The sequence below is a fragment of the Felis catus genome, chromosome B1 (genome assembly GCF_018350175.1).
Source record: "Felis catus isolate Fca126 chromosome B1, F.catus_Fca126_mat1.0, whole genome shotgun sequence".
In the NCBI taxonomy this organism is placed as follows: domain Eukaryota; kingdom Metazoa; phylum Chordata; class Mammalia; order Carnivora; family Felidae; genus Felis; species Felis catus.
Window position 1 is genome coordinate 173797920 of NC_058371.1, and position 22363 is coordinate 173820282.

General features: G+C 43.7%; 1 protein-coding gene across 3 annotated transcripts in view; it reads left to right on the forward strand.

The window, feature by feature from the left end:
- The window catches only part of RELL1 (RELT like 1), a 70226-nt gene that overhangs the window by 14647 nt on the left and 33216 nt on the right, over positions 1–22363 (forward strand). Inside the window, exons 1-3 of one of the 3 annotated variants that reach the window (XM_045056478.1) lie at positions 6918–7928; positions 18137–18361; positions 20721–20792. In XM_045056478.1, coding sequence (XP_044912413.1) covers positions 7778–7928; positions 18137–18361; positions 20721–20792 — 448 coding nt within the window. In that variant the 5' untranslated portion in view covers positions 6918–7777. Of the gene's footprint in view, positions 1–6917; positions 7929–18136; positions 18362–20720; positions 20793–22363 lie in introns of those variants that run through there. The other 2 variants (XM_045056477.1, XM_023253210.2) reach the window with 2 other exon arrangements.

Consider the following 22363-nt stretch of genomic DNA (forward strand, 5'->3'; position numbering starts at 1 on the left):
ATGGATTGCGGTTATAAGTAGTCTTCTTACTAAGGGACTATTGAACCTAATGGTAATGCAGGTTTCTTAATTGGCCTTTTGTCTTCAGTTAAAAAAAAAAACAACTGTACTGGTTACCATCAAGACATTTTAGAAAATGTTAAGTAGGAAAAGAAAAAAAGTACGCCCAGGTTCCACCAGGAAAAGATACAAAACACTAAAAATTAAAATAACTTACAGTCTTACCACACAGAGATAACTAGTGTTACCATTTTGCTATCTTTTTCTTCAATAAAGCTGGGATCATATTTGCTCAAAATCCTGCTTTGTTTATTTTTTTCACTTAACATTTTTCATTTACAACTGAGATTATTCTAGACAAAAGCTTGTGTGGCAAATTTGATCCCTTCACACAAATTGTTTCTATTGTTTTAATAGTCAAAGGGGGTGGTGCCTGGATGGCTCAGTGGGTTAAGTGGTCCGACTTCGGCTCAAGGTCATGATCTTGCGGTTCATGAGTTCGAGCCCCACGTCAGGCTCTGTGCTGACACCTCAGAGCCTGGAGCCTGCTTTGGATTCTGTGTCTCCCTCTCTGCCCCTCGCCTGCTCACACTCTGTCTCCCTATCTCTCAAAAATAAATAAACATAAAAAATAAAATAAAAGAATTAAAAAGAGTCAAAAGAAGGTTTAGGATTTCTGAGTAACCAACAATTATAAGTGTTAAATGTAGATCAGGATGGCTTTCTGATTTTGCTTCTTATAAATGGCAGCAGGATTTTTTTTTTAGTTAGTACTTGATACCAAAAAAAAAAGAGAATAGATTGACTTAGAGAATAAACTTAAATGCACCGTTCCTTCCCAATGATTGGCTCACTAGGAAAAACCATTCTGTCATTCTAGATTTATTTTTGAATTAGATGAATAATAATTACCCATAGATTTGCTACTTAAGACTCTAACTCAACCAGAGATGAGCTATGGATAATCCTATTTCGTGGAACTTTACTGAACATCAGAACTGTTAACTCTCACACTTCAGAGGCCCTAGAGCACAGAGAATGGTGTTCTGGAACCAGGCTGCCTTGATTAAATATTATGTCTGCTACTTGCTAGCTGTGGGACCTGATGCAGGTTACCTGACCTCTCTGTGCTCTAGTTTTCATATCTGTGAAATGGGGTTGAAACAAATCGTACCTACTTCCTAGGGTTATTGTAAGGGTTACATGAGTTCATACCTGTAAAGTTCTTGGAACGGTATTTATAGAAAGTACGCATCAACACGTGACTATCATTAATAGTATTTTTCTCTGGGTCTTACCCTTGCCACTTGTTTTGAGAGTTCTTATTTGAGTGTCGTACTAGTGACCTTCATGTTTATTTCTTCCCTTGAAATTCAGCTTCTCTCTGTCTAGGGTTTTCCTGATGACTTCTGTTTAAACTTCACCTCATCTGCCTTTTCCAGAGTGATCTTATTGTCTCTCCCTTAGGCCCTCTTTTGCTTTGCTTCTTCTCTCACCGCATGAGAGGTGGCTTCACATCAGAGCATTTCAACTGGGCCGGGGCCTCATCCTCCACCTTTACTCGTCTCGGCGTCCGGGTTCCTGTATTCCCAGAAGGCAGGCCACGTGCCTCTGTTGCAAGAACCTTGCCTGCCCAAGTGTGACTAATGGGAAAATCCTGTGTTTAGGACTTTTGTAGCTTTCTGTTTAATTATGCTCCTTTTCCTGTTCCTGGAAGGAAGAGAAGCGCTTGCTGGCCAGGGTGGGGGTTGCAGCGGCCACGGCCCCACGGTGCTGCCTTGGGAGCCCCGTTAGGGCAGCCGCTCCCTCACCTGAAGGCCTTATGCAGTGACTTTTGTCCCACATATTTAACACTGCTTCCTCCGGTGTGGCTCCTGTGGTTCACTGTCTTTTCCTGTGTGTTGGTTTTTATCCCCGGCTGAGACGTAAGCTTGGAGAGGCTCGCGGCCTTTACACTGACTACCACGGATAACAATCATCGCAGCAATAAAAACAAACATTAGGCGCTTACTCTGTGCTGGTCACTTGGGTAAACCCGAGTTCATCTCATTTCATGCTCAGAACCAATTCTGTTATTCTCTGCGTTTTAGGGATGAGGAAACTGAGGCACAGGGAAGTGAACTGACTTAACTGGGGTCCCGGAGCTAAGAAGCAAGGTGCAGGAACTCAGTGCAGCTAAGAACAAGCTGGCTTCCGCTTTTGCCTCTTTCTTAGCAGGAGCAGCTTCGGTGCAGAGCTTGGGCCCTGCCGCGGACCTCGGTTCGAATCCTGGCCATTCCCCGGATGAGTGACCTTGACTTCAATATTTTGTTCTTTAACATGTCCTCATTTCTAAGATGGGTTTGATAATAACACCTGCCTCAGAATCATGACAAGTAAAAAAAAAAAAAAATGTGAGTAGAAATGCCAGGCACATAAATAAGTACTCGGTAAAGTTTCCGGTGCTGTTAGCAGCTGGTGGTAGAGTGGATGAACTTCCCTGAGGCCTTGAATGTGGGATTGGTGAACCCAAACACTCCACAGGAGAATCAATCTCTCTGCCTCTCTGCCTCTGCCAGTCTTCCTCCGTGAAGCCCTTGCGTGGCTCCTGCCGGTTCAGTGACACCTGTTGTTTTCCCACGTGGTTAGTTTGTGTCGTCTTCTGGGTGGAAGCTACTTGGCTGAACTCCGACCCTGGCAGGGACGGATTGTGCCAGAAACCAGGGACCTAGAAGATCCCAGAGGCCTGGTTCTCTGTGCCAGCTCCCTGTCTGTAGAGCACTGGAAGAGCCACAGGTTCCTAAGGGACCCCCTTCCTCACCCCCACTCTTGCTGTTTTTCTGGTGGAAACAGGCTACCTGGGCTTGTCCTCTTCTGCCTGTTTGGTGGTTTTGTCCTGACACTTGCCGTTCGCTTTCTCCCACAGTTTAAATAATTTCTTTCTTGTTTTTTTTTAAATGTTTTTTTACTTATTTTTGAAGGAGAGAGAGAGAGACAGAGCATGAGCTGGGGAGGAGCAGAGAGAGAGAGGGAGACACAGAATTAGAAGCAGGCTCCAGGCTCTGAGTTGTTAGCACAGAGCCCGATGCGGGTCTCAAACTCACGAACCGTGAGATCATGACCCGAACCGAAGTCGGACACTCAACTGACTGAGCCGCCCAGGCGCCCCTAAATAATTTCTAACCTAGTCCCTGCTTGGCCTTTTGCAAGGAATATACACGAACAGATCTGTTAGGAGTTGCAACCCTGTGAGAAGTGGGCAGTGGCTTTGGAAAGGGTATGTAAACTCCTCTCCTGTGTACTGTCCCTTTACCAATCTAGCAATTTGGAATGGAATGGAGTCCTGTGAAAATCTCCTTCAGGGCCAGTTCCCCAGGCTGGGGTTAGGAATGTGCTGTTTGTGGCCTCCTTTGGAATCTCTGCTAACTGGAACCTTCTGTTGATTCCGATGAGCCCGGGGGCTTGCTGGTAGATTAACATCGTTCAGAAAGGGCTGACCCAACAAGTGTGTAAAGCTACAGGGTATATCAGTTGTCCAGCTCTGAAAATATTTATGTTTTTTTAACAAACTGTCAGTATTTGGCAAATGGGTGTGTAAGTACACTGGACATTGTGTCCTACAAATAGCATCTTGACAAAACTGCTGGTCAGGTTACAGGGAGAGTGGACACTCAGTTACCCAGGAGCCCTTCTGGGAGGGGGTAGAATCTGCTTTCCCAGTTTTGCAGCGACCACCTGACAAATGGTTAAGGTGCTCACACCCTATCCCAGGAGGTGTGATAGGCAGGAGGCAGGACACCGGCCCCTCCAGCTGGGGAGACAGGTGTGTGTGACTTAAACCGGGGTTTTCCTGTGAGTTCTGTTTCACCTTTGGGTTTCCTAGCTTGGACCACAGTCCTGTGGCCGGGTGACGTGTGCTGTGTGAAGGGCGTGGGGAAGATGTCAGCAGGTGTGAGCCGTGGTTCTTCTTTCTGGCTCTTTTCTCTGCCTCTACCCAGTGATGTCATGTTAGGCCACTGTGGGTTTACTTGCAAAATGAGGATCTCACCCACCCTCTTGGCTATCTCCTTGGGTTAGGGGTTTCTTTTCTTTTTAAAAAATATTTATTTTTGAGAGAGAGAGAGAGGGAGAGGGAGAGAGAGAGGAAGAATGAGCGCGAGCTGGGGAGGGACAGAGAGAGAAAGGGAGACACCGAGTCTGAAGCAGATTCCAGGCTCTGAGCTGTCTGCACAGGGCCCCGATGCAGGGCTTGAACCCATGAACCATAAATGACCTGAGTGGATGTCGGACACTTAACCGACTGAACCACCCAGTTAAAAACCCACAGAGGTTTTGATAAAATAATGAATGTAAAAGTATCGAGTGTCATTTGGATAGGAAATCTTATATCTTGTATGGTGTCTCTAGCTGATGTGTATGATTGAAGATTTTCCTCCTCTTGTCCTTTGCTTTCTTTCCCTTCCTGCCTTCTTTATCTGAAAGATTTTTAGATGCCACGGAACTAACACTGTCAGAACAAATTATGTTTGTGCCAAGTATTGAATTGCTTCTAAGTACAATACTTTGGGATAATAATGTGAAAACATACGTATGTGAACAAGATGATTTTCAACAGACAGGAACAAATTTTCCTTTCCTTTTCATAGTTGTGGAGGGGTAAAACAGTTATACTTTAGAGTGGTCTTTGGCCTTTGTGGTTAAAAGTTAATATTGGGTGATTTTATGCTGCTGGGATGTTTTTTAAAAAAATTAATTGATTACAAATTTCATCTTGCTATAGCTGGCTTTAATTATTCTTTCACGAAGAAGATTTTTACATTAGAAAAAGATGCATGAAGATTTCAGTATTTACTATACATACTAGGATCATTTTGAGAGAGGCAGCCTTTTAGGGTTTCAGGGCGTTACAGTGGATGGATGTGGACCTGGGCCCCAGCCCGGCTCTGCCTTCAGTTGATGATGGTTTAACCTGCCTGTTTATTGTGGGGTGTGTGTCACTAGCTAAAACTGAAGGCCACCTCCACTCTTACAGGCACTATTAGTGGCTAAGAGTGAGGGGCCTGGAGGGTAGTGAGAGGACCTACCTTACAGATGCTGTGGAAATGAAATGACTTTGTACATGAGGCTTCCGGAACAGTGCCTGCCATACTGTGAACACTCAGTAAATGCTGCCATCACAGTTATTTTAATGTAGCAGCTCATTTCTCATAACATACCACTTGTCAAAAAGGATCCAAAGTGAAGATTAGATTTCTGAAGTTTTGTTGCTTTAAAGTCACTTGAAACAGATGACTTTTTAAAAAATTCCATTGCTTTCTTGTTTGGACAGAATTTGCAATTCAAAAGGTGCAGAAAGGGGGAAAAAAAAGTGTCTCTCTAAACCTGTTCTCCAGCCATCTAGCTCCTCCCCAGAAAACAGACAGTGCTCTCAGTAGGTAAAGACTTCTAAATTTTAAAAATCCCCAGACTGGTGACACTTGAAAATAGCAAAAGACGAGGAGGGGCAGGGGAATGGGGAGACGGAAAAAGAGGAGGAGAGGATTCAGCTGGGGCCTGCACTGTGGAGCCCTCCTGTCCCGGTAGCAACCACGAGCATTGCCCTTGCTTACACCCCTCTCTAAGGACCCCAAGATGTGCCCTGCAGCTCAGGGCCCACTGGCGTCGCTTCAGCCTTCTCTGCCTTGGGGCCATGTGTGGTGGCTTCCTCGCCTGTGTCCCAGTGCAGATGCTGGTGAGTTGACCTTGCTCCGGTCTGGGGTGAGGCCGGGTCAGATGAACCTTCTGTTGTATTCTGAATGCAGACCATTGTTTGAAGGACTCTGGAAGGTTCAGGAAGAGTCCAGAAGTTGAGTTCCTTGGCTTCTCTAAACACTGGGATCCTAAAGTTAATCCTCTCCCAAGGAGCAGCTGTGGGGTTGTGGCTGTTGTCTCTGTTCAATCTTTTGATGCCCTTGGGGAATTGTGTTTGGTCAGGGAGTTCTGTAGCCTTCAGAAGTAACTTCAAATGGTAAATCTGACACTTTTGGAGAATGTTAGGGACTTTCTCTGACTCTGCAGTTTTCCCCTTCTAGTTTCATTTGAAATCTATGATGATAAATATTTATAATTTCCATCATTATTTTAAGCATCTTTGTTTCTTTATATTGACCTCACCCTAGTTTCAGCCCTTTGTTCTGGTAACTAGCTTGGGTTCAGGAGTGATTCAGTTTTGTCCCCTATTCTCCTGCCTGTCAGGAATGTTTGTTCCCTTTTTATCCAGCCAAATTCAGTTTTTCTTTTGAAGCCTAATGTAAAGTCCCTTTTCTTCCTGGATCACACGAATTACTTCCCTTCCCACACCTGTAGTACTATACAAAGAAAGCGAAGCTTAAGAATGGGTTGTGCTCCAAACATTCCTTTTTGAGTAATTGGGTTGGAGATTCAAATGTATTTTCCCATTAAAAAATAATAATAGGCTCCCACAAAGGGTATTTAAAAAATGATTAAGTGGGATTTTGTGAGCTTTTCTTTTTTTTTTTTTAATGTTTATTTATTTTTGAGAGAGAGAGAGCAGGGGAGAGGTAGAGAGAGGGAGAGAGAGAATCCCAAGCAGGCTCCACACTGTCAGCCTGGAGCCTGATGGGGTTCGAACCTACCAACCGTGAGATCATGACCTGAGCTGAAACCAAGAGTTGGACACTCAACCAAATGAGCCACTCAGGTTCCCCATTTTTTTTTCTTAATATGGAACATTTTACTCTTTTTTTATTACACTCCCTTTTATTTTTGAGGGAGAGAGAGAGAGAGAGAGAGCGCGCGCGCATGCGGATGAGTGGGGGAAGGGCAGAGAGAGAGGGACAGATGATCCAAAACAGGCTCTGTGCTGACAGCAACGAGCCTGATGTGGGGCTCAAACTCACAAACTGCGAGATCATGACTTGAGCTGAATGAAGTCAGACGCCCAACCGACTGAGCCACCCAGGCGCCCCCCTTTGCGAACTTTTAATATCCAAATTGAAAGAATCGTAAAGTGGGCACCTGTATATTAACCACTTGGATCCAACATTTTGCCATATCCGCTAGCTGATCCTATCTAGCTAGCTATCCATCCTTCCTTGCTGGACCATTTGAGATCAAGATGCAGACATTGTTACATTTCGCCCTAAATACCTGTATCATTCATCTTGTGGGATTTAGGACTTCCTTCTACATAACCACAGTACCATCATTATACCTGAGAAAATAAACAGTGCATCTCTAATCCTGCCTTAACCCAGTTTCCTCAGTTGTCCTCAAAATATACTTTATAGCTGTTTTGAAATTTTGTTATTGATTAAATTTCTGAGCCAGGCTCCAGTCAAAGTTTACTTATTGTGTATTTGGTTATATTCGTTTCTAACAAAAGCAAACATTTGGCCAAGGACTGGGGAAGGGAAGAAACTTTCTTGGCCACAGGCAATATTTTGAAATCTTTGGCTACCCGTCCCTCCCTGTTTCCCTCTCCCACAGGTCTGGGGTGCTGCCGAACTCTCCGTTTTGGCATCCTCCAGGGTACCGCTGATCTCACACAGGTATTAGCAGAAGCCTCAGGGACAGCTGCGTTTTCCAAGGGACGTCTTAGCGGAAGGCTTCTGAAACCCAGGGATTCATAGCTGGGCATTGCTGATTTATGCACGATTTGCTGGGGAAGGTGTCTCGGCCCCTGTCTGTTCCCAGAGTGGTCTTCACTGTCCCGAATCAGAGTTCTGTGCTCCATTGTCATGGAACATTTCAAGGACTTTGACAAAATAATGGTAACTGAGTGACTGGGTGCACTGTCATGGGTGGGTGGACTCTGGGCGGCTGGATCCTATCTGGATGTCCCCTCCCTGCCTGGTCACAGATTCAGAGTGGGGGTGGGGAGGGCTGTAGCAGCTGTTCATCTGGAAGTTGTATAGAAGTTGGCGGTGGCCTGAAGTTTCACTACAAAGGTTAGCACTTATTTATATACTGACTTCCATTGTCTTTCCAGTTTCCCTTTGAGCTCATTTGTTCTCCCCATTCATTTTAAGCTTTTTAAAAATGTGTCTGCATAGATGCTCTGTCTCAATAACTGGCACTGTCGGGGATGGTCTTAAAAGCTCTGTGACTTTGGTTTTATCTCTGTAGCCAAAAATAGAAATAATTTGGGGATGATTTAGTTTTGTAGAATTTGTTATGTATTTGCCCCTATCATTAGTGTATGTAATTGATTTAAACTGTGTTTCGACAATTAACTTAATGAAGCAGGTCGTTTTGCAGAAGCTCGTAGATCAATCATGCTAAAGTGGTTTTTGAGAAGCTGCATGTGGGCTGGTCGCGAGCACCTGCCTGGTTTTCATGCAGGCTCTTGCCGGTTTTTAACTGTGTGACTTCGGACTCCCCGAATCTGCGATTCCCCTTCTATAAAAGGATAGCACCCACCTCGTAGAGATTTGAAACCCTTGGGGCCCAAGGCTGAAACTTTACAAATGTAATCCACTGCTTCAGAAGCCAAATCAAGGGGCTTCTGCCCAGGTGCCTCAGTCAACCGGTTAGGCATCCGACTCATGATTTTGGCTCAGGTCACGATCTCATGGTTTCATGAGTTCGAGCCCCACGTCGGGCTCTGCGCTGGCAGCATGGAAACTGCCTGGGATTCTCTCTCCTTCTTCCTCTGCCCCTCCCCCAGCCAATGCTATCTTTGTCTCTCTCAAAATAAATAAACTTAAAAAAAAAAAAAGAAATCTGATCAAATACGTCAATGCTTATGCAGCACACTCACCGGAATAGAGGTCATATATAGCTTCACATCAGAGCAGAACAGGTGTGGCCACCAAGGTGCTTCTCAGATTTGGTTTTGCTATGAAGTGAAGCATAAAAGTTTTTGTTCTCAGGGCTTTTTGGATTTTGCCTGATGGACACAACAGGGTCAGCTTGTGTTTTTTACCTCCAGTCACACTTTGCGGATGGGGCTGGAGAAGGTTGGGAACGTGGAGAGCCATGGAGAACCATTGGCTGCAGCTCATAATTTTTCAGCTGAGCAGACTGAGGTCCACAGAGGTAAAGCGACTTGTTCAGATCACAGAGGTAGCCAGTGGCAAAGCTGAATGAAGAAAAACCCTTTTAGGGAAATGTACGTCTATTGATCTTAGTAATCTAGACCAAAAATAGACGGCTCTTGGGCACCGTGATTTGAATCTTCAGTAAAAACAAAATAGGGCGTGTGTGTGTTTAAAAGTGATTTTCCAGCCAGGCTTCGTGTGGGTTATCTATATACCGGCCAGTGCCTTTTCCATCACTGAGCTGTCAGGTCACCCTGCTGGGAAACCCTAGATTCTGGGAATGTGTACCCTTTCCTGATAAAAGGGGAAGGATACCTATCAGAACCATCAAAGCGTCCCTTGGTTGGAGCAAAGCTGCTTGGGAGAGGTCACAAGGGCCTCCTTATCTGTAGTCTCTGGTTATTAGCTTCGTCTTCCCCATTGTTTAGCAACCTCGAGCAATGCCCACTGGGTTTGAGGAATGCCATTTCCAGGCTTCTCAGCTCCTCTGACCACTGAGGTCAGTTGGAAATACAAGTATTATTTAGAAACAAGCTAAAAAACTGCTTTTGATTTTGGGGATTGACTTGGAGCCATTTCTTCAGAGCTCTTCCTCAGTTCCTTGCCATCTGCAGGCTTTTTTTTTTTTTTTTTTTTTTTAATCACGTCTTCTTTTGTGACCTTCTTAATGAGATGTTGGCAAGTCACAATACATAGTGGGTCCTCAAAATGCAATGAAGAAACCAAACCTGGCTGGGTCTAGGAAAAATCCAAAGGATTTTGATAAACACTGGCTTTTGTTAAACATTTTTTTACTTGCGATGTTGCTGAAGGGAATCACATTCCTCATTGAGAGCCAAGAACTCCCTGCTTTGGTGGGCTTGCTGTGTGCAGGACAAACTCCAGATGAGGCGATGGGCTTCTTTTTGAAGAGGCTGAGTGGACCTGGGTTGTGGCCTGGGTCAGATTTTGGAGTGGGGAGGGAGGTCAGAGACGGGGATAAAAAGCAGTTCGTATTTGTCCATTAGTGCTGGGCATTTTTAAACCTATCCTACTTCCTGCTGCGATAATTGGAAACCACGGTTTTGAAGTTTGGGGAGTCTTTACTCTAAGTTGTGAAATAGGAGAGCAAACCAGCATTTAGCATTTTGACAGAGACGTAGCTAAATGATAAAATATTGTTGAAAGAGAACTAATTAAAATATACCTTACACACGCATTTGTACTTGGATGGTGCCCAGTTACATATAGGCGCGGTTTTACGTATGTGGAGACCCAGGCTTCCAGAAGGTAAGAGGAAACAATATAAAGGCAAGCAGCATCCAGACGGACTGGTTTGAATTGAGGCACGGCCACCAAGTAGCGGGGTGACCTTGGGATGGTTGCTGTACGTTTCTGTGCCTCCTTTCCCCATCTGTAATGTGGGGATAGACCTCTAACTCTGCCCTAAGTTTGTCGTGAAGATTTGATGCTTAGCTTAGCGTTGGCTCCTAAATGCTCTGTAAATGTGGTAGTTATTGTTGTCAGTGGTAACAGAGAAATAAACCACTCTGAGCCACACTTCCATCTCTTCTGGAACACCATCTCCCCCAAAACAGTTCTCTTCCTAGTTTACTATGGCTCTGTATGCTTTTGGTTCTGACTCTGATCACTGGTCCCTTACTTGTGTGGACCTCTCCACATGGGTTAGCCTTGCTGGAGATTTGGGGTGCTCCTCTCGGCTGTGCCCTGAGTGCCTGTGCACAGCCCTCTCCTGTTCCTCTCCTGTTCGCTCAGTCTCTCCGCCAGGCCCACCTGCTGCCCCCAGATCTCAACAGATGTCATCTCTTCCTATTTATTCTGAGAGAAAATGGAGGTGTCATGCACCTTGTGCCCTCAACTTCCTTCAGCCCACTGTTGAGGTCTCTAACTCACAGACCCCCTGATTCAGGAAGAAGTGAATTTTTTCCCCCCTATTCCAGTATTTAACCTGTCTGCCTATGGAAATCTCCTCAAGGCTATCAGTACTTATTCCCTGTCAGTCTCTTCCTTTTGCCCTTTTCGTATGTAAATACATTGGTTTCAGCCGCTTAAAAACAAAACAAAACTCCAAATAGAAATTTCTTCCTCTCACCCTGAAGGTGAACTACCCTACGCTTTTTGTGCTTCTACTGGGCTTTTAGAAGGGGTACACTGAGCTCAGTCTCTCTTCTTCAACCCAGGAAATCGAGGCTTACATTCTGGTCTACTGAAAAACTGCTGTCCAAGGCCACGAAGATCTATTTTCCTTCCAATTTAATTTATTTTTTCATTGTATGTATGTATTTATTTATTTTGGGATTTTGAAGTTTACTTCAAGAAACTACAGAAAAACAGGAAGTAAAGTACAAGGAGAAAGTTTAAAAAATTCCAAGCAGCTTCTTAAATTAGAAACTAATGGTTTCCCATGAGTCCTTAGAAACTTCTATGTTGCCTGACTTGTCTGAGTTCTCAATTCTTTTTCTAAAGAGTCTTCTCAGGTTGTTTGTTTCTTGTTTCTTTTTTTAAATTGTGTTAAGAACATTTAACATGAGATCAGCCCTCTTAACAAAGTTTTAAGTGCATGATACAGTATTGTTAACAGCAGGCACAATGCTGTGCGGCAGGATAGAAACATTATACCTATTCAATAGCAGCTACCCGTTTTCTCCTCCCCCCACTCCAGGCAATCACCATTCTACTCTCTGTTTCTATAAATTTGACTCTTTTAGATTGCTCATAAAGTGGAATTATGCAGTGTGTGTCCTTCTGTGACTGGCTTTTTTCACTTATGTACATTTTTTCACTAATGCCCTCCTGGACCATTTATACTGTTGTCTATGGCAGGATTTCCTTTTTTTTTTTTTTAAATTTTTTTTAATGTTTATTTATTTGTGGGAGAGAGAGACACACACACACAGAGTGTGAGTGGGGGAGGAGCAGAGAGAGAGCAAGACACAGAATCTGAAGCAGGCTCTAGGCTCCGAGCTGTCAGCACAGAGCCCGACGTGGGGCTCAAACTCACGCACCGTGAGATCGTAACCCGAGCTGAAGTCAGACGTGTAGCCAACTGAGCCACCCAGGTGCCCCTGGATTTCCTTCTTTTTTAAGGCCGAAAGGGATTTGGTTGTATATGTACACCGTCTTTTCTTTATCTATTTAGTCATCAGTGAACAAACACTTAGGTTGATTCCATATCTTGGCTATTGTAAATAATACTTGCAGTGAATATGGGAAGCAGTTATCTCTTTAAGATCCTGATTTCAGTCCTTTTGGGTAAATAGGATAAGTTGGACTGCTGGATCATATGGTAGTTCTATTTTTAACTTTTTGAGGAACTTACTGTTTTACATAGTGGCTGCACCAATTTTCCATTTCCTTCCTATTTTAGTTGCTCTCTCTTGCAGCTTCTGACCTTGCTGACTGCTCATTCCTTTTGGAAACTCTATCCTCTGTTCTAGGGTAGAACCCTGGCTCCTCTCCCTCAGCTTCCTCGTGGAGTGGATCCGGTTTCTCACTGGATATTTCCGTCTGGTTGTCCCCATGTTCAAAACTGAACTCGTGATAGCGTCCTCTCCATGCCGAGTGTATTAGTTTTCTTGGGCTGCTGTCGCAAAGTACCACAAACTGGGTGGCTTAAAAAAGAGCCTCACACTTCTGGAGGCTGGAATTCCAAGATCAAGACCGGCAGAGTTGCTTCCTTCTGAGGGCTGTGAAGAAGAATCTATTTCATGCCTCTCTCCTAGCTTCTGGTGGTTTGATGGAAGTCTTTGGCCTTTAGAAGCATCACCCCATCTCTGCCTGTATCTCCACATTGTGATTTCCCTTTGTACCTGTCTGGCTCCACATTTCTCCTTTGATAAGGACATGTGGGATTTGAGTCCACTCTAATGACCTCATTTTAATTTGATTACCTTTGTAAAGACCCTGTATTTTAATAAGGTCACATTCTGAGGTACTTGGGATACTTCAACGTTTGAATTGGGAGGGAGGTAAAATTCAACACATCACACCAAGCAAGCTTCCTTTTCTTTAAAGTTATTTCCCATCTTGATGAATGACATCAATGTCCACCATGTTATCAAGCAGAAACTTGGGCATCATCCTTATCGAGTCACTTGCCCTTATATGAACTTGGGATTCAGAGCTTGTAGAACTTGAAGGCAAAATTTTGGACGAGGAACCTTCATAGCATCCAACAGTTTCCCAGAGGGGTCTGTGATTCCCAAATGGCTGACCACCTCTGTTTTGTATCTTTTTTTTTTTTTTCCTAAGGTGTCTATCACTTTAGTACAAAAGGAATACATACATATGAATTTTAGAAAATTATAGATAAGTATAAAAATAAAATTTAAAGTTATTCTATTATTCAGTTACCTGAAATCACTTAATATTTTGGTCATTGTTTTGTACATTTTATGCCTTCTTGCATTTTTTTTTTTCAACATTTATTTTTGGGACAGAGAGAGACAGAGCATGAACGGGGAAGGGGCAGAGAGAGAGGGAGACACAGAATCGGAAACAGGCTCCAGGCTCTGAGCCATCAGCCCAGAGCCTGACGCGGGGCTCGAACTCACGGACCACGAGATCGTGACCTGGCTGAAGTCGGACGCTTAACTGACTGTGCCACCCAGGCGCCCCTCCTTCTTGCATTTTTAAAAAACTAGTTGGACCATACTGTATGTAAGATGTTGAATCAAGCCTTTTATATTCAACATTGTATCTTAAGTGTTTTCTCATGTCTTCATGAAATCTTTATAGTTTTAAATGATGCATATTATTCCATCAAATGGGTGGATAATGATTGACTTAGATATTTTCTTACTATCCCATGATCAAAATTCATATTGTTGCCATTTTTTGTTTTATAGAGAGTGTGGCGACCACTTTTGCTATTCACTTGGATTCAAATAATTTGTTTGTAATTCAGATATGACTCAGCTGGGGAGAAAGAGAAAGATGGTCAATGTCTCTAAACAAGTCTTTGGTGTAAACTGAAGGAAAACTAAATTTGCCTAAGTTAACAATGTTTTAAGGCATTATTTGTGAATAGTTACTTTGTAATTTTAAAGTTATTTTTATTGAATTGCTATGGTAGGTCACAGTAGATTCTCAAGTCAACCGCTTTTTAGCAGTTCTTTGTAGTATATAACAGGGCTGTCCAACAGAACTTTTGAAAATGTTCTTAAAATTTTTTTAATGTTTATTTATTTGCTTTTGAGACAGAGAGAGAGCACAAGCAACAGAGGGACAAAGAGCAGGAGACACAGAATCCGAAGCAGGCTCCAGGCTCTGAGCTGTCAGCACAGAGCCTGACATGGGGCTCAAACTCACAAACCATGAGATCATGACCTGAGCTGAAGTCTGATGCTTAACCGACAGAGCCACCTGGGGGCCCCGAAAATGTTTTTTATCTGACCTGTCCAGTATGGTAGCAATTACTACCCATGTGACTACTGAACGCTTAGAATGTGATTAATGCAACTGGAGAACCGGATTTTTAATTTTACGTCATTTTTATTGGCTTACATTTAAAATGTTTATTTTTGAAAGTGAGAGAGAAAAAGAGCATGCGTGTGAGCGAGGGCGGGGCAGAGAGAGAGAGAGAGAGAGAGAGCGAGAATCCAAGCAGGCTCCATGCTGTCAAGTGCAGAGCTCAATGCAGGGTTCCATCTCACAAACCATGGATCATGACCTCAGCGGAAGTCAAGAGTCAGACGCTTAACCAACTGAGCCACCCAGGCGCCTCTTAATTGACTTAAATTTAAATAGCTACTTGTGGCTAGTGGCCACCATATTGGATAGTACAGTTCTATCAAGGTGGTGAGTAAACACTTTTACAATGCGTGCCTCTTCCTAAACACTCTTCTACGTGCTTTACATATTAATATATTTAATCCTTACGATGACTCCATGAAGTAGTCTTCTAGTTTCTATTTGGTGTATAACAATTTACCTCAAAGCTTCGTGGCTCAAAACAACAGCAGTCACTCATTTTGCTTAGAAATCTACAACTTGTCAGGATTCAGAAACAACTCATGTTTGTTCCATGCATCACTAGCTGGGGCCCTTGGGTCTACTTCTAAGATACTCAGTTACAGAGTTGGCAAGTTGATGACTGTTAATTGGGTTCTTTTCTTGAGGAACCTTCGGTTTCTGCACGGCAGGGTGATTAGTTTCCAAAAGCAAGTGCCCCAAGAGACAGGAGGTGGAAACTGACAAAGTGTCACTCCATATTCTATTGATCAGGCAAACCTCAGAGTATATATTCGAGGGTAGGAGGTACAGACTTCTCGGTTGGAGCAGTACCAAAGGATTTGGGGCCATGTTTTAAAATCATCCTAGAAAGATATAATCATTTTGATTTTATTTAATAATGAGGCAACTGAACATAGAACAATGAAGTAACTTGCCCGAGGTGACATGCCTAATAGATGGCGAAACTGTTATTCATGTCGGGCGTTCTGACCTCGTAACCCCAGTGCTATATTGCGTCTCTCTGTAATTCATGTTTCACTAATTTAGATTCATATCTTCTTCAGTTTTCCCATGGTAGAATAATTACGAGATTAAGTGACTGATACTTGTTTGTAAATCACAGACTCTAAATAATGTAGTATTTGCAAGGGTTTGCCAAATACCAAATGGATGATAAAGACACATTCTCAACCCCCTGATTCAGGAGGAGCTGTTGGCTCCAATTCTGAGCCCCTCCGCTTTTGTCCCTATTCCTACTGCCCTCCAAAGAGAATTGGTTGTCACTTCCAGATTGAAACAGACCATGATTCTGAGTAAAACTCTCTCGGTCTTAGCATGTTGCCTGCTTCACCTATTCCTGTTACATGGAATATATGTTACTAAAAAGGAATTAATGGGGACACCTGGATGCCTCAGTCGGTTAAGCGTCCGACTCTTTATTTTGGCTCATGTCACTATCTTGTGGTTTCATGGGTCTGAGTCCCATTTCGGACTCTGTGCTGATAGCACAGAGCCTGCTTGGGATTCTGTCTCCCTCTCTCTACCCCTCCCCTGCTTTCTCTCTCTCTCAAAATAAATAAATAAACTTAAAAAAAGGAATTTTTAAATAAGACTTACTTAGAATTATAAAAGGAGTTAAAGAAATGTTTCTGGTTTTTACTGAAAGGCTGGTAGTTAAATCCTGATTTAGATGATATATTTGTGCATTTTTAGGGAAGTGTGTGTGTGTGTGTGTGTGCGTGCGTGTACTTCCATTTATTTGTTCATTCATTTATTATATTGATTCCTGGAAGATAAATCAGAAAAAAAAATAGGTTATCCCCAATTTTAGAGATTGTCTGATAAAATAATGAAAGCAGCCTTTTACAAACCTAAGAAACCAGCAATTTCCTTTCATGTTCAAAGGTAATGGATATTTCCATGTGAAAGACTGATAGCCCTTTGTATGGCCTCTGGTTTGCAAATTGGGCTTCTGTTTGCTGCAATAATGCAATGTGGTTATTTCACACCTGATATTTGTCCCATTCAATCATTGCCACATGGATTCTTTTTTATCAAAACACTCTTTGAGAGAGCTTATAATTAAGTGTATTTAGTTTTCCAATTTCTGAGTTTCTTTTCTGTTTTTTTCTTTTTTAATTTTTTTAAGGCAGAGGGAGAGAGAGAGAGAGAGAGAGAGAGAGAGAGAGAGAGAGAGAGAGAGAGAGAGAATGAATCCCAAGCAGGCCCCACGCTGTCAGTGCAGAGCCTGATGATGCAAGGCTCAAGTTCACAAATCATGAGATCATGACCGGAGCCAAAATCAAGACTTGAATGCTTAACCAACTGAGCCACCCTGGCATCCTCCTATTTCTGGGTTTCTTAAGCAGCACTGTGAATCTCCCTGATGTAGAGAACTTGATTTTAGCACTTCAGAATCTGAGTATTCCAAATAACGAGGCTTCATTTTAATCAAATCTCACCTTTCCCTTTACTTCTCATCCTGCCTGACCCCCTCCTTCGTTTCATAATTCTCTTCTCATTTTGTGTCTGTGAGTTGGTACTTTGCTGGTTTTCTATGTAATTTGCTCTTTCTCTGGTATCTTCATTGGCCATGTCTCATGACTGCACCAGGCTCTCTGCCTCTCACTGTCCTTCATAGAGGAGATTCAGATCCCCATGCGCATGGGCCTCTTGGGAGCCTACGTGTGGTATCCCTGCAGGCTTGGATGTCTGTCACCTCTGGTAATAAGTCCACGTGATGCTTTGACATGGCCACAGGCAAACTTCTCCTTTTCTCTGAAAGATGCCTCCTTCCCAGCCGCCCTATTTTTGTTGTCATAAAACAGGTCCCTGCTGTTATTCTTTCTTCTGTTTACCCATGTGTATGCCTTCCACGGCATTTCTCTCAACCTGTGACCTGCCCATGTGTTTTGTTTAGGGACTGATGCCATTCTGGATTTTTCTCTTTTGCATGTTTTAGGTCTGTCAGCTTACTAAACCCTTCTAGAACATAAGCTCCGTGAGGACAAGGATGTTTGTTTTACTCAGTGATATATCACACGCGCCTAGCATGGTGACTGCCGTAGTTGAGCATTTAGTATGTTGTCAAAATGGTTTGAAATGTTTTACGTGGATAATTTATTTCACCTTCATAACACCCTAGAAGGGTGGGACGCTTCTATTAGTATGCCTGTTTCACAAGAAACTGAGGCATGGAGATGCTAAGTTATTGCCCAGTGTCACCCAGCTGCTAGGTGGTACAGCCAGGACTTGAACCCGGGTCTCCTGGGTCCATGCTCCTAACCACTAAGCACCCCGCTATAATGCCACCGAACGATAGCGTGTTTGCTTTGTGCTTATGTTTCACCGGAACTCTGTACATGCTTTCTGCCCTGTGTGGGTGCTGCCACAGCTGAAGAAGCACACACTAGCTTGGGAGGTTTTGAAAGAAATTCCCAGGGTGGGACCTAGTTTATGAGGAGCAGGGACAGGAAGGGGACTCAGACTTTGAGCCAAGCCTGGCCCTCAGCCTGTGTTCTGTGCTGCCAGACCCACCAGTCTCCACGTGGCCCACGGTTTGGGGAGGAGACTCGGATTTAACGTGCACGTTCCCCAGTGTTGTCAGGTTTTTCTTGCCTCCGACAGACGTCTGATGTGGCCATGTGTATTTCTTCCTGTAGACAATGGTGGCAGCCGCACGTTGCACTCCAAAACGGAGACGACACCGTCGCCCACTAACAATACTGGCAATGGACACCCAGAGTATATCGCATATGCGCTCGTCCCTGTGTTCTTCATCATGGGTCTCTTCGGCGTCCTCATCTGCCACCTGCTCAAGAAGAAAGGCTATCGTTGTACAACAGAAGCCGAGCAAGATGTGGAAGAGGAAAAGGTTGAAAAGATAGGTAAATGCCTGCATTCTCTTTATGGAGATGTGGATAGAGACCATTTTTTTTTTTACGATTTTATTTTTAATCTCTACACCTAGTGTGGGGCTCGAACCCACCACTCTGAGATCAAGAGTCTCATGCTGTACTGACTGAGCCAGCCAGGTGCCCCAAGTGGGGGCAATTTTGAAATAAGTAACCAGTCATATGTATTTTCCATCTCTATGAGGCAAAATGGTCCATCTTCACAGTAGGTGGTATGGCGGAGTGTCCGTGTAGATTTCGTAGTAACCCCACCTAGAGCTTGAAACCTGTCTGTCCTTTACGAAACACCTACCAGCTCATTCCTTGTGACCTTGGGCAAGTCACATATGCTCTAAATCCCTACTATGTATAATTTAACTAGAACTTAATCTTAGTTAATTTCATGCCAATTTAATTTAATTTAAATGAGGGCAGTGATCTCCACTTTGTCGGATTATTGTGGAATTTAGAGAGATGATGCATTTGGTATTTGGCACATAAGCCCACTCAGTAAATATGAATCCTTACTATTATTATTAAAAGAGATTCTAATAAGGATAATGTGAAATATAAATAGTTCTCACCACTTGTATGGTATTACTCTTGCTGGGGGAATTCGATCTTAAATCTGTGTGGCTGAAATTTATATTTATTAAGTAAAATAATTGTGTCAACAGTGCGATAAAAGTGTGGCGAGAAATGGTGCCTTAGATTAACTTGAGGATATCTTACCTTTTCCTCTAACGTGGAGTGTTAGGCAGTGTTCAGAAACACCCAAGAGAATGAGATTTTCTTTCTTCATAGATGTTTTTTTTCAACCACCCTTCAGGGACATTTCCAGACTTGGAGTTGGGGAGTAGTAGCTAACCTTCCTTATCCCTTTCAGCTCCTCAAAGGTCAGTTTTTGCAGAGGGGGACATTCGGAGTAGGTCACCTTTCGAGAAAGTCCAAAGGGCGGACTGGGGAGAGCTTCCTCATTCCTTGCCAGCCTGCTGGCCTGTTGGTTTTTCCCACCCCCACTGACCTTTGAGGCAGAGAGAGAACCCGGTTGCAGGATGAGTCATGCGTAGCTGTGAGCAAACCAAAGCTGAGTGTTTGTCAATAGAAAGCAAGCCTCCTCCTCCCCTCCTTCAAAGATGCTCTGTAGGCCGGCTTAGCAGGTCAACATTTGCGCCGTCCGGCCAGACGTGTGTTTTCACAGAGGGGGAAGCCGACTGTGGACGGAGAAGACACCTTCCCAGGTACACGAGTAGGACACTGCACACCTTGATTCGTTCTCTGTGAACTAAGATGGTGTATTTCAACCCTCCTTTTTCCTTCCTCCCTGAAATTACACAGTTTCAGAGTGGAGGTTTGATTTTTCTTCGAACACTGTCACATATACAGAGTCTCATAAAGTTAACGGTCTGTGGGCAAATAACCACGGCTGAAATTTAGGTCAGTTGCAAGTGTATTTAAAAGAAAGGAGAGGCTTATAAACATGGATGAATAATTGCCCCCCAAAAATTCATACTCTAAATTAATGTAGTACACCTGCAATTAAAAGAAAATCCAAGGCGGGGGGTGCCTGGGTGGCTCAGTTGGTTAAGTGTCAGACTCTTGATATCGGCTCACGTTGTGATCTGCAGTTGTGAGATTGAGCTCCGCGTCAGACTCTGCACTGAGCATGGGGTCTGCTTCGGATTCTGTGTCTCCCTCTCTCTTTGTCCCTCCCATACTCACTTGCATGCAAAATCAATCAATCAATCAATCAATCAATCCAAGGAGAATTTTTTCTTTTTCTTTCTTTCTTTCTTTTTTTTTTTTTTAACGTTTATTTATTTTTGAGACAGAGAGAGACAGAGCATGAACGGAGGAGGGTCAGAGAGAGGGAGACACAGAATCTGAAACAGGCTCCAGGCTCTGAGCTGTCAGCACAGAGCCCGACGTGGGGCTCGAACTCACGGACCGCGAGATCATGACCTGAGCTGAAGTTGGCCGCTTAACCGACTGAGCCACCCAGGCGCCCCGAGAATTTTTTTTTTTAATTAACTATCTTCTTCCCATTTCCCCTAAGGGTTTAAGGAAAGGATGAGAGAGAAATATAGTAGTAATGACTGATACAGATGCATGAAAGTGAGTGGGTGTTTGGACTTGGGAAGACGGTTGATGGATAATTCTGGTACTCGTTATGTCTGTTATATATGCCAAGGAAATCACCATGGACTGTGCCCCAGGCAGTTTGGGGCTGAAGGAAGAAAGCCTAGACCCTTAGTGCCACAGCAAGAGCTTTCTTGAGACTGTTCAGTGAGGTGTCATGGAATCCACAGAAGTGACCAATTTAACCCATACCCTCCTCTGCCTTCTCTTTCAGAGTTGAATGACAGTGTAAATGAAAACAGTGACACCGTTGGGCAGATTGTTCACATCATCATGAAAAATGAAGGTATGGATGTTTTAGTGTTCCAGAACAATTCGATATTCATATGTGTTATTGAAAACTTGCTTCAGAGAGTCAGAATTTGTGTGAACTTTCCTGTCAATATTTCTGGTCATTGGCAGCACCTTTTACCTAAGCTCATTAATCCATTAAGCTTTCAGGCTATCCAACCATGAGAGTTTCACGTGTGTTTTCAGAGAGTCAGTGGGTGTGAGTAGTGCATAAAGCCCGCCCTGGAGGCTCACCTTCTAGTCCTGGCCTCACTTTGATTTGAGGGAAGTCACATTACCTCATGGAGTCTCCATTTCCACCTGTTTTTAAAAGGAGGATAATAAATAATATTTATATGGTAACATTGTTGTGACATCCTGCATGTAAAATGCTTATTGGTATAGTAGGCGCTCAAACATCGTCTGTTCCTTTCTTTTTTTTTTTGTATTAAAAAAAGCTGTGGTAAAATGACAAAACATAAAAAATTACCATTAAAGGTACAGTTCGGTAGCATTAAGTACATTCATAATGATGTAAGCCATCACTACTGCCTTGTTGCAGAATGTTTTCATCATCCCAAACTAAAACTCTGTACCCATTAAACAGTCACCGTCCACACCCCACCGCCTGCCCTCCCCCGGCCACCCTCCGGCGACCTCTCTGCTTCTGTCTCCATGGATTTGCCTCTTCTGGGATCTATTCTCAAGTGTTCCAATTTTTAAAAAGTTTAACCTTTGTGGACATAAACAATTTCCCCCCTCGGAAATGTGCTCTTAACTCCTCTCTTCTGAAGTGGAGGATGAACTGAACCTTGATTTGATAAATCAGGGTTCTTGTTCAAAACACTGGTTATTATTTCTGTAGGATACCATTACAGGGGTGCACAGGGTGAGGCTCTCAGTGACTTTTGGGGCATGTGGAACTCGTTGGCCACATCTCCAATAGCTGCAGATCGCCATACTTTGAGTTCTCACGAGAATCAAAAAGAAAACCTCTTCCTTGGGCTCTGTCCTGGCTCCAGTCACAGCGGTGCTGTAGGGCACACCGATGCAGCCGAGCCATTCGTCCGAAGGGGAAACTAGCCGTACTGCTAAGTAGATGCTGCTGCTCTGCCTCCAGCCCTTCCCTGGGGAGCCCCACCCCCACAGCCTCACTGTCAAGCAGAGCACCTGCCCGGCCCTGGGTGTGGGTCAGCCTTTTGACTTAGAGTAACAGCAGTTTCAGCTGGTTCCACATCATTTTCATTATTCTTTACAGTGTGCTTTTCGTAAGTAATCTCATTTAATCCTCACACTATCCCTCTAAAGTTGGTATTGTTTTTCTTAAAACGTTTATTTGAGAGAGAGAGAGAGAGAGAGAGAGAGAGAGAGAGAGAGAAAAGAGCATGAGTGGGGGAGGGGCAGAGAGAGAAAGAAAGAATCCCAAGCAGACCCCACACTGTTATAGTGCAGTTATAGTGCAGAGCCCGACTCGGGGCTGGATCCCACGACCATGAGATCGTGACCTGAGCCAGAATTAAGAGTCAGATACTTAACTGGCTGAGCCACCCAGGCACCTCTAAAATTATTATTGTTATACCCATTTTA